The 11,483-nt window shown below is 43.1% G+C and overlaps 2 protein-coding genes across 2 annotated transcripts; both read right to left on the bottom strand.

The window, feature by feature from the left end:
- Nucleotides 1–3,285: 3,285 nt before the first annotated feature.
- On the bottom strand, nucleotides 3,286–6,690 carry LOC142889480 (protein FAM8A1-like). Its single transcript, XM_076028263.1, has 5 exons — nucleotides 6,116–6,690; nucleotides 4,756–4,876; nucleotides 4,352–4,475; nucleotides 4,120–4,259; nucleotides 3,286–4,034 (listed from the first exon to the last, which is right to left on the bottom strand). The coding sequence occupies exons 1-5, from the start codon at nucleotides 6,684–6,686 to the stop codon at nucleotides 3,890–3,892; spliced, it is 1,101 nt and encodes a 366-aa protein (XP_075884378.1). The 5' UTR covers nucleotides 6,687–6,690; the 3' UTR covers nucleotides 3,286–3,889.
- A 1,019-nt stretch (nucleotides 6,691–7,709) lies between these two features.
- Nucleotides 7,710–8,603, bottom strand: LOC142889490 (fatty acid-binding protein, adipocyte-like). Its single transcript, XM_076028274.1, has 4 exons — nucleotides 8,432–8,603; nucleotides 8,118–8,293; nucleotides 7,925–8,026; nucleotides 7,710–7,849 (listed from the first exon to the last, which is right to left on the bottom strand). The coding sequence occupies exons 1-4, from the start codon at nucleotides 8,502–8,504 to the stop codon at nucleotides 7,796–7,798; spliced, it is 405 nt and encodes a 134-aa protein (XP_075884389.1). The 5' UTR covers nucleotides 8,505–8,603; the 3' UTR covers nucleotides 7,710–7,795.
- Nucleotides 8,604–11,483: the final 2,880 nt, after the last annotated feature.

Genomic DNA, 11,483 nt, shown 5'->3' with positions numbered 1-11,483 from the left:
TATGTTGTTTCAGCAACTGTAAATTCTGCAGGGCACACCTGTTGGTTGTTTACGGTAGCATGCTGGGAAAATGATAGTTGTAACGTAAACCTATTTATGTTAACTTCTTTGCGAAAGTTATTGCTAGTAAGAAACAAAACACTGTATTGTACAAAGTCTATGGTACAACTGCATTTTATTGCAGTTAATTCATATTTACAGTCATTTACTGGCAGCTGTGGTTGCCCAGATTTCACAGTAAAAATACAGGACAACACATGAGAAATTGCAATTAGCTGGTATAGCAAGAGCTTAAAATCATACAGTGATTGTAAACTAAATAAAATTATTGTGCCAACTATCATGAATAAACTTAAAAAACTCTTTTTGCATTGAAACATTCTCTAAACAAAAGAACTGGTTTAACTTGCCAACAAAGCAGCATGTGTCTATGTGTTCTATCAGCCCAGCGTCTCACTTCAAGATGAACAACATACGTGAACAAATCATAAACAACACTCTTCTTCCTGTTAGACACCCTAAAACCAAAGGACTTCACTCACATACATGTCAATACAGTGCAAGTGGTGCGAGCCAAACTCAGCTGAACAAAACAGATTTCATCGTGTGCTTGCCAAGACTCTTTTCATTCAGCTTAAAATAGAAAGCCACTGCTTACGCACATCTCCAGAACGTAGTTTAGGCAACTGAAGGATTGGCTGGGGGTTGATTTGTGGAGGAGGAATAAAGCCGCTGAAGGAACTCGCTGGAGTTTGTTCTAACACATCAAATAACTGATTGAACGGGCACCAAACAAAAGTACAGTGCACCAACATGCAAAGTTAAGTATGTATTATATTTCTGATAAAGGTCCCATTACATGTGTTCATGTTGTTATTGTTTTTAAAGAAGGATCTCCATTGAGCAGCATATTCAACATCTGTTCTCTGCCACCCACACACACGCTGGCTTTCACCCTCCCGGAAAAACCCCTGCAGCAACCGAGACAGTCCTGGTCTCCTGCAATGACTGAAACCTCAGCAATCACAGGGTGCCCTTTGTGACATCACAAAGAGACAATTTTCAGGACTGTTTTAGCACTCGCGCACACAAAGGAAGTAAAGGTGCTCATTGAGAAACGCACATTTGTCCATAATATAGGACATTTCAACAGGACGGAAGATGCTAAATGCTTTGCTAAGCGTATTAACCCAGTGTGCATCATTCCCAGGGGATCATTTGGAAGAAGACGATGAGGCAGTTGGACATGAATGTCCACGGGGCCTCGTGTCACTCTGAAGGAACCAGCACAGTCTCCAGGGTTGCCTTGACAACTATTTTCAAAAACACAAACACCAAGAAACCCGTTGTTATGTCACACAAACTGGTATGAATTCCGCTGTGCACATTCAGTTTGTTTTCTTTTGCCTTCCTCATTCCACTGGATTGAGAGGCAAAACTAGAGGGCGTGGTAAGGGTCATTTTCCTCCTCAGTTCTAAAGCTAAATACCAAACTGGAGGCTGTGCTTCGCTGTTACTCCCTTCTGATTTTTAGCCCTCAACCAGGAAACAAGAACTAACGATGGATCCACTTTTACCTCAGACCGCAATAAGAATGTTTTTTTTTTTAGTTAAAGTCACCTAAAAATAAAAAAAAATATCTCATGTTGTCCTACCTGTGATACTTCAGTGACAGCAAACCCACACGGGGGTTCATGATATCCTGTGAGAATTCCTACCATGTGTTTGGTTTTTGGAAACAAAAACTGAGTCAATTACAATTTGAGATCTTGAAAAAATAACAAACAAACAAAAAATAAATAAATCAAAGAGCGTCCATCCAGTCATCTGTGGCACGTCTTGTTTTGGAGCAGGTGGCAGCAGGTGTCACCAACAGGCCACCTCTTCATCTGCTGCCCTCATCACTCCATCAGAACCCGACTAGACTATAATTAGCTGCTCCACCAAAGACAAATATCACAACAACTTTCTCCAGCATTTCAGTTGACAACATCTCCCAGTTGTGGTCCAGAATGTTCAGTGTGCCCCCGTCCTTTACATGCTCCCACCAACACATGGCTGGCGGTCAGAGAGAGCCGTGAGGCTCCATGACATGCTAATTTAAAAAGCCAGAGATGCATGGCAGCGACTCAGGCTGCAGACCACACACAAACTTGATGCCGTATGGCGAGCCATGTGGCGCTGGAAGAGCTATGGAGCTGTGGAGCGTGGCCTACGGCAGCAGATATTGGAAGCGAGAGGAAAAAATGCCTCTGATCAGGAAGAATGGAGACATAGCACGTTTGATGCTTGCTGGTCTGTATTGTTTGCTGAGATGGACAACTTCATTTGAACTGCAGCTCCGAATTCTAGGCTTTCAATTCAGTTTCAAGATTTTTGGGGTTTGTTTGAGCTGCCATTTTCCCAATTAAACCTTCCCACCCAAACCTCCATCCTTGAGATCCCCCCCCCAAAAAAAAAAAATAAAACTCTTTCTCCTGCACATTCTGCATGGATACAAGGCAAATCATGTCTACATTGACAGCATGTTCTCACCTTTCTAGCTTTTCAGCACTTTTATGACAAAGATCATTCCATGTCCTAGAGTGAAGGCATGGCACAGGCAACAGTGGCGGTGGGTTGAGGAGAGGTTGAGGGTGGCGCACTCTGTAATTTTCAGAGTACCATCTGTGGCTGTCAGCTCAAGCTGCCACTTACAGGCCAAACACAATCACCACATCGGCACTTGCCAGCGGCTGGAGCTCCCCCACCAAGCACCCATGCAGCACCAGGAAACTACAGAAGAACAAGAGGAGGGTCAAGCTGCAGGACTAAGTCAGATGAATCATTGTAGAGACAGATTGACTCATTAACTTTCTGTGATAATTACCTGAAGATCAAACCCAGACACTTTGTAGCAGTCGACGGTTCTAAAGGCTTTTTGTCAGTGTGCGCAAGACCAAGGAATGAGCACTAGAGGGAGACAAATATCTTGGAGGAACTCGTAATCGGCAAATTCAGTTTTTTAGTCTATATTACATTATATATATTTTTTTTATCCCGGCGGATAGTGACATGAAAAAAATTGATAAAAAAAAGTCTAATAAACCCAACGTATCCTCAGAACAACATATTAACCTGCTGTTTACAGCCTTCCACGAAAACGCAGTGTTTTAGCTTTCTGTATGTATACTAAAATAATATATTACATTTACATACTGCACAGCAGGCACCAACAAAAACAAAGGTTTTATCAACAATTTGTAAAAACAGCCTTATGAAAGAGTAATGCATTAGACACATTGCAAATAAAGATTTTAATTTAATGTACTTAAATTTAAAAACAGATCATTACACAAAATACCACGCATGCCAAAATGGGATGAAAAAAAAAGAAAGAAAGAAAGAAAGAAAGAATTACAGTGGTCAGGTTTAAAATTCCCTTCAATGAAAACAAGAATAAATAAACTTAAAAAAATCCCCTTTTACCACTGAGGCTGCCAAAAATAGCCGAGCACGGCGCATCACTCTTGTGGTCCTGAACAATTTATAGAATAAATATTTGAGGTAACCACCTGATAAATGCAAGGTGAGAAACTTAAATACTGAAGTATAAGAGCTTTTTAAATGGTGTGTTTATGAGGTGTAGAGTCTGCCCTTTTTTCTGTTATGAAATAACATTTCTGTTTGGTGCACAGATTCCGACAACGAAAGCAGCAAGAAGACAAACTACAGACTCCAAACACTCCAGAAGGACTGTACCCACATGTTGCATACTCTCTGCAACCACCAGAATGATTCCAGCATGTTCGGACCGCACTGTGACGTGACAGTGTCTGCAGGTGTTGTGCAGGTGGGCAAGGTGCATGCTCAGCCATCAACACTGAACTCACTCCAGACCACTTGTGCATCATCTGACCCTGGAGCACTTCACCACGATGGTCCCTGCCACCATATCATACACAGTCCTATTGTGCTGGAAGAACAGAAGTGTGATGAAGGCCGGGAAAAAGAAGGCGATGGAAAAGTTCTTGTTCAAGGCTCGGACAGTTGATCTGCAGCGGGAAACGGTGACAGTGATTACGACAGACAAGAGGAGGCGAAAACAAGGTGAAGCCTGAGAAGAGAAAATACACTCACGCAGATAAAGAGACATTCGTTGCTGGCACTACAAGCACCCTGTTGGGTTGAACCAGGACCGAAGAGTCGCATGTGACAACTCGGAGTCCAATGAGAAACTTCCCTGGAGTGGCTCCTCCTGCTCCCCAAATGCAAATGGTCTGAATGCAGAAATGGGAATGAAGTTGTAATAGGAAAAGAGGCAGCTGAGCCAAAACACACAGCTGGGTGCAGAATCTTGCAGGAAACTCACCTCATAAAAACACACTAATATTCTGTACACGAGCGCAACAAGCATCATTTTCTGCAGCTCTTCCATTGACGTGTCTGCATCGATTTCCTCCACAATGAAATGCATAGCAAACTTGGAAACATCCCTGAAAAATTCAATAAAAGAAATATCATGTAAACCACTCCACGTTGTTTCATTTGGATTTCTGCTTTGGATTGTCTTTTTCCTATTGTAAAATAATGAAGGTAAAAACATAGTTTTTTTAAAAAAAAAAAATCAGATTTGGAATCTTTACCAATTATCTTTATTTAAAATCTGATTTAATTCAACTGAATGGAGGTTTTAAACTTAACAATAGACATTTCAAAATTGAGTTGACACTCATTGTGGCAAATAATGCATCAAGAAACAAACAATGAACTTACTTGATTCCACTGAGGTGCATAATACTGATGATGATGGTTGCTTTGATGAAAAACAATATGAAGAAATCAACCGTCTCAGCCAGGAGTCTTTGGAACGGCGACGGAATGCTGTACTCCCGACCTGTGGGAAACAGAGTGAAGTTGAAGAGCGTGTATTGGGCACGCTCAAGCGTCACACATCTCTGCAACACTTTCAAACTGATGCTCCGGTGGTCCGCTTAACTTGAGGCTGTTCACAGGTTACTGGATGATGAAGCGTGGCTCTTCTACACCAGAGAATGGATTTGTTAACACTTGCTCTGATGTCCCCCCCAAGCTTAGTGACACAAGTAGCTACATTTCGTTCAAATGTCACTTGCAGCAGACAGCAAAAAACGGAGCTGGAGCTACGAAGAAGTGAGGATCCTCCTTGGATCTCAAATGGGTTATAATATGCTACCTTCACATTTAGTTTGATACACATAACTATTTTAGACGATTTAGACATATACCTATTTTAGACGATGTCACTGCTATTAGTTTAAATGACTGACACCGGACCAGCTCACCATTATTATTATTATTGAAGAAGAAGAAGAAGAAGAAGAAGAAGAAGAAGAAGAATTAGCATCAATCTGATGCATTTTAAAAGAGAAATCAAGCAGAATTTACAATATTTTATAAAAGTGTGTATAACTACATGGTCACATGTTCTCAGAGACTACCCCTGTCTCAGCATCATCCACGTCCTGAAGACGAGTTGTCGAGATTTTAGAAAAGAAGCAACAACCACCGTGAATCACTTGACAGATTCAGTTAAATCCTTGCACAAAAAATGGGGAGTGTACAAGTAAAGTGCAGGATGAGAAACTAAAATATTCAAGGCGACTCTGTTTTATTTATATAAAACTAACCAGCCTTTATTTTGGCATGGCTACACAGATTTAAAAAAAAGACTGGACCTACGCGTTTCATCTTATAGCCTTCATCAGGGTAAACGTCCAAACTGTCACGAACATTTTTTTTGTGCAAGGATTTAACTGAATGTGTCAGCTTCTATCAATACCCCCCAACCGACGAGCACCTGTTTTATTTAAATGACCCAAGCAGCGCCCCTTCTACTACTTCTTCTCCTCGTTCCTCCATTCACCGTGAATCAGTGTTTGTCAGCTGGCTGACTAGCTCGCCTCGACAATTAACTTTGCACCGGAGGATTGTCACGATAGTTCCGTTCTCTCTCTGGCTGGATGAGCTCAAGTTATGGGGGAAGACAAATATCTCGTCGCAGCGACACGATTCACATAGGTCACCTCTTTTGCTTTCGCGAATTTCACCAAATAGGTGGGCGATTTCCACGCCTGATGGTAACAGCAACACTCGCCTGCTCTCGGGGCATTTCCGTTCTCCTGCGGCACCTGCTGCTGCTGCTGCTGCTGCGGAGGCAGAGCAGCCTCACCTGGCCGGCTACTCTGGGAGGAGGCTGCGGCCTGGTACGGCAGCAACGTATGACCGACCTGGCCATACCAGTTCTGGGAGTTAATGAAGGGAGTTGTCGTCGCCCCGCCGCTCCCCGACTGTAAATAGTAAGGGCAGGGCAGCGCCGTCGCAGCCAACCAGCCCTGCCAGCTCACATATCCAGTATAGTACTGCCACATCCACGCCTGCAGCTCCTCGCAGTATTCCCTCGTGGCGGGGACGGGACACTTCCCCGAGGTGGTCGTCTTCGCTTCGGCCTCGCTAGCCATGCCGTTTGGTTTGGACAACGACTCGTGGAGGGAGTCCGTGTGGTGTTTTTTCTCCCCGGTACCGACTCCCATGTTTGTGTCGGCCATGTTTAGGAATGGCGTCCGGTCTCGACCGGACCACGACGCAGCGTCACCTGGGGGACCGAGATAACTGTGCAGCGGCGGCTCGGGCCGATCATTTAGAGTCAAAGTCCCTTGAGTTAGCATAGTGTTTAATGAGTCACGACGTGCAGTAATACTACAGTTCGTCTAACGACAAAACGTCACCCCCATATTAGGATGTAGTGGTACTGGCCAAATACCCCTACCAGCCGTTTCGTGCATCGACCACTGAGTGGGGGTGTTTCCATTTTTCCATTTCTATACATTTTCAAACGAGTCTTAAATTCAGACGATCCTATTTTATGGCGCACATCACTCAGGATTTTAAAACAAAATTGAGTTTCTCATGTCACTCTTGTTAAAGTTTAATATTGTTAACGGAGCAGAGTTAGACAAGTTTGGGCAAGATTTTACCTGCGGTTGTTTGAGTGTTTGTCAGTGACTTGTTTCACAAGAACTTGTAAAAAGCAGCTAAAAGCAAAACTCGTGTTTTTCTGCCTCGATCAAGCACGGTTATCTAGGACAATACTTTGTGTGGACCACTTAGCAAAACATTCACCTTCTGAAACTTTAAACGAAGCAACTTCTCTTGTCACACTCAGCACAAGTCTTGTCTGACCACATGGGTGAGCTTTAACCTACCGCCATGACAAGCTGGTTTAAACAAAACCGGCATTTGCTTGTCCTCGTCTGATGGTGAAGGGCTTATGTAATCCTCACTTTAGAGTTGAATCACACATGGACTGCCATGTTCTAAAGAGTCTTGCAAGCCAAAATTGGTGATTGGGCCACAGATAACAGCAAATTCGTAGATCGAGTCAGATAGACCTTTGCTCTGATAACTGTGCATTTGATGCAGGTCAGCACTTTGTTTATTACCATTTATCTATTTTTTATTCTCTTGTTCTTGCACACCATGTTAAGATTTTATGGCTAGTATTGAATTGTGTGTATTTGGCTGCAGCATGGGCAATGGCCCATAACAAAGTTCTCACCATGTGAGACAAAGTTTATCTTGATGGCCCCCTTTTCAAGGTTTTGCTGCTGAGGTTGTAAAGTGTCTGTACGGAGGTTAAAAATCTAATTGCATGTCGTTGTAAACAAAACATTTACATACACCACACTGTGTCAGCTTAACTTTTTTTACTTGGAATATTTGGCAAGAGTACAAGTAAATCAGAAAAGACGTTCGACTGCTCCCACTTTCGGGTGACTCAGGCAGCTTTGTTGTAGGTCCTTGTGGACACAACATCCCCCATGGTGCAGGTCTGTTGAGACATGTTCAAGTATCAGATTTCATTTTTTTTCACCCATGGACTTTCTTTTAAAGTGCAGTGACTCACAGCTATGAGTTGTCCTCCCTGGACCGCTCGTTCAATTGTCGTTTCCTTTCCATCCCACTTCTGCAGCTGCACTAGTTTGCCGTTGTCCAGAGTGAAGACAGTCTGGAAGTCAAGGTTTGAACAAGGTCAGAGAAGCTGCAGAAGTTGAAAGGGGAACAAAGTAGAAAGAGACAGCAACTTATTGAGGAGCAACCTTTGTTTTTCGGCCGTCTGCTGTCGTCTCATCAAATTCCTCGTCCAGCTTAAACGTGACGTCTATGTTCTTAAAGGTGCTTTGAGACTTCACGGTGATGACGCCACTATCGTTCACGCTGACCACCAAGTCGGGTTTGGCCGCTATGCCCATTTTCCTTAGGGCCAGGTTCACACCTGCGATGCATCAACGTGGGGGGGGTTAGGGTGGATGCACTTGAACGACAACCCGCTTCATTCGAATTTGCGTCAGAATATGCAGAATTTCGTCGCGCAAAGACGCAACTAGACACAAGTGTGAATGGGCTTAGTTACCAAGTGCCTTCATGTAGTCTTCGAAGTTCTCGCTGGAGTGCAGGGTCCACTTTCCAAGGAACTGCTCGACCATGACGGCGGCGGCGATGTGGCTGACTGACAAGCAGAAGAAGACGAAGACAGGATATCCTGACCTGGAGCACACACTCCTCAGACGTTGCGCAGAGAGACTGTTTCCCAACTACGATCACATATTTGAAGCCTGCTCGTACACGTGCCGCATCAACAACCACCAATCAAAGACTCGGGGGGGCGTGTCGTTCAATCAGATTTTAGGGAAATGTTCCGACCAAAATCTGCTGACTGCGCGCGTGGTTGTCCAGTGCGTGAAAGAACATTACAAAGAAAGAAAGACAAAAAGGAAAAGAAAGGAAAACACGAGGACATTACACTTCCCCATTTAGTCATACTGCATTTTACAAGTATATATAAGTATGTTTATGTAAAAAAAGAATAATATTAATACATTCCAAATTTAAAGTCAAAAATAAAAAAGCAACCAACTTTACATACTACACTAAATAATGAACTATAATGTTATCGATAACTTCACAATTGCCGCGCTCAGATCACTGTAATGCGAGTTCCAGCCGTTAGATGGCGCCTAAGAAAAGCAAATAAAATCTCTTCAACTATGGGCCTCGAGTATGAGTTTCCCGAGGGTTAAAAAAAAAAAAGAAAAAAAAAAAAAGTGCCCACTAGCATACCCTGTCTTCTTTCCAGGCATATCTTTTCACCGACATTTATGCCAGTGTTTTGTTTTAAGTTTGTTTGGGGTTGTTTGTTTTGTTTTTTGTTTTTTTACCCATAATGAACGTTCTCCTCATGACCAACAGGGTTGGTTCCAGGATTGTTACAGCAGTCCATTCCAGCTGAAACAATATGGACTTGTGGATTGACACAAACTGGAGGGGTGTGCTTGCATGCTTACATATTTAGCGGTTTTTATTTATTTATTTATTTCTGATTGGCATACTTAATGCAACGGCAAAACACGTATCGGTCAACGTTTATATATGATCTTTTGGTGTTTTTCATCATGAATGGAAAATATTGTTTTTTATAATACACCTAAGCGTAGAAGAAGTTTCATAGTCTAATGGCAGTCACTGAAAATAAAATATGTTTATTTTTTAATTTAATATTTTACCTATTTAATGTATCCGTCGGCACTGCGTGCACGATACCGAGGTCCAGGGTCAATTTACTATATACTGCCACCCGATGGTTTCAACAAAAATTACATTGAGTAATGCAAACATGTTTTCTTATAATCAATTGAGGTTTTCAGTTATCAGTATTTTACAAACTTAAAAAATATATAGACATATACATAATATTGTATTTTAAAATGTAAATAAATAATTTTGGAGGATGATTGTTCTTTTCTTTCAAATTTAGACTTTTGGAATGGATTAATACTCCAGTTGATTTTATAAAATCCCCTTTAGTCATCTGCATATTGTTTTTTCCATCATGTTGATGTCTCAATCAGGGCAGATTGACAGATTTATTTATTTTTTGCAAAATAAATGCATTTAAATGAAGATTGATAAAAGCATTGCATGACATCATTCGATTTCATGGCGTAAATATATGAATTGTTAATTCTCCATGAGAGGGAAGATGAATAGAGCGCTGTGATGTATCATGGAATGTTGTTTACCCATCCAATAAGCCGATTACTGGTTGTTCCGTCGCCCGGCGCTGGTCTGCACCCATGCAGGTGCCCTGCAGCGGGCGCAGAGCCCATCTAATGAACATGAACTCTCACTGGCAGCCACAGAGAAGTCCTTTCCTCCTGGTTTTCATCAACACTTCAGCTCCCATTGATGGGAGAACAGTGGCCATGGACAAAAGCTGTATATACTGTACAAACACAGCTCTGAGCGGCAGCACACTGACTCATTCTTCGGTGTGTGTGAGAACGGAGGGGGACCCCTTTCAGCTCCTTTGTGTTGGTGTCTGTCAACAGTGTAGTTGGAGGCAAAGCCCATTGTGGCGGCCAGTGTTTCGTATTGACACAGGGCCTCGCTCAGCTTGTTCCCAGGGTCCAACCTGAGGACTCATGAATAATGGAGAGAGGATCCTGAGGGCCACGGGGGAGTTTGCAAGTCTGACTTGGCTCATTATAATCCTATGATGCGCTTTACTAAGCCGGCAGGTAAAACGGAGGTCACGGCCAATCACGTTGACCGTGAACTTTGCGGCAAAACCTCTGCAGCGATGGTGAAAAAACCACCACATGGCGAGCACATCAACTGAAAAAAAAAAACACATTTAAAACAAAGCACAAATTATTTTGAATCTCTCTTGGCTTCACTGTGCATTGGCCATCAGCAACGCTCCTTCTGCCTTTGTAGGAATGACACAAATCGCAATATTCTGAGCCATGAATTAAATAATAAATCACAAAAAAGTGCCTCTTGAATCAAAACTGAAAACAAAGACATTAAATTAAGATTAAAAAAAAAAACAACACTTGGGTTACAGACTGAAAGGAGAAAATGAAGATCTTTTTTTTTTTTCATCTGTGCTGTTGTCCTCACCTACAGTCTGTTTCCCAGCAGGTCTAAACCATCTGCTGAGAGCCTCACATGACCGCAGCTACGTGGCCTCTCCACTTTGCCTTTTTCCATGGCGGCTGGATGAGGGGAACCAGAGGCCAGAGTGGGCGCCAAAAACGTTCTGCTCGGCCAGGATGAAAAGAGAGAGAGAGAGAGACAGAGAGAGAGAGAGCGAGAGTGTGTGTGTGTGCCTGTGTGTGTGTGTGTGTGTGTGTGTGTGTGTGTGTGTGTGTGTGTGTGTGTGTGTGTGTGTGTGTGTGGCGGAGGTCAGAGAGGTGCCTCCTGCTTGTGTGCTTTGAGTTTTTTTCACGCTCCCTGCTTTGATCTCCCCTCTCATCCCTTCATCCCACACGCTCCCTGCGCCTCAGGCTTCTGGTTTGCAGCACAGCGACGGGCCGCGCTGGAGCGGGATGAGAGAAGGGGGCGGCAACTGCCCCTCACAGAGACGCCGCTTGTTCTCTCGCTCCACTGTGAGCTGTGAGGAG

This window comes from Nelusetta ayraudi, unplaced genomic scaffold (assembly GCF_046127955.1).
Source record: "Nelusetta ayraudi isolate G7.1 ecotype Tasmania unplaced genomic scaffold, CSIRO-AGI_Nayr_v1 ptg000003l, whole genome shotgun sequence".
NCBI lineage: Eukaryota > Metazoa > Chordata > Actinopteri > Tetraodontiformes > Monacanthidae > Nelusetta > Nelusetta ayraudi.
The sequence above is the reverse complement of the archived record's forward strand: the minus strand, read 5'-3'. Positions and strand labels throughout refer to the sequence as shown.

Bases quoted from the DNA above. Each gene is read 5' to 3' on its own strand.
- LOC142889490 (XM_076028274.1), bottom strand. From the start codon at position 8,504: ATGGTCGAGCAGTTCCTTGGAAAGTGGACCCTGCACTCCAGCGAGAAC. The intron at 8,027-8,117 runs GTTGCTCCTCAA...CTTGACTTCCAG, and splicing joins CAGACGGCCGAAAAACAAAG to ACTGTCTTCACTCTGGACAA. The intron at 7,850-7,924 runs GTGAGTCACTGC...ATGTCTCAACAG, and splicing joins AGGGAGGACAACTCATAGCT to ACCTGCACCATGGGGGATGT.
- LOC142889480 (XM_076028263.1), bottom strand. From the start codon at position 6,686: ATGCTAACTCAAGGGACTTTGACTCTAAATGATCGGCCCGAGCCGCCG. The intron at 4,877-6,115 runs GCGAGTGTTGCT...TGTTTCCCACAG, and splicing joins CGGAAATGCCCCGAGAGCAG to GTCGGGAGTACAGCATTCCG. The intron at 4,035-4,119 runs GTGAGTGTATTT...TTCCCGCTGCAG, and splicing joins ACGAATGTCTCTTTATCTGC to ATCAACTGTCCGAGCCTTGA.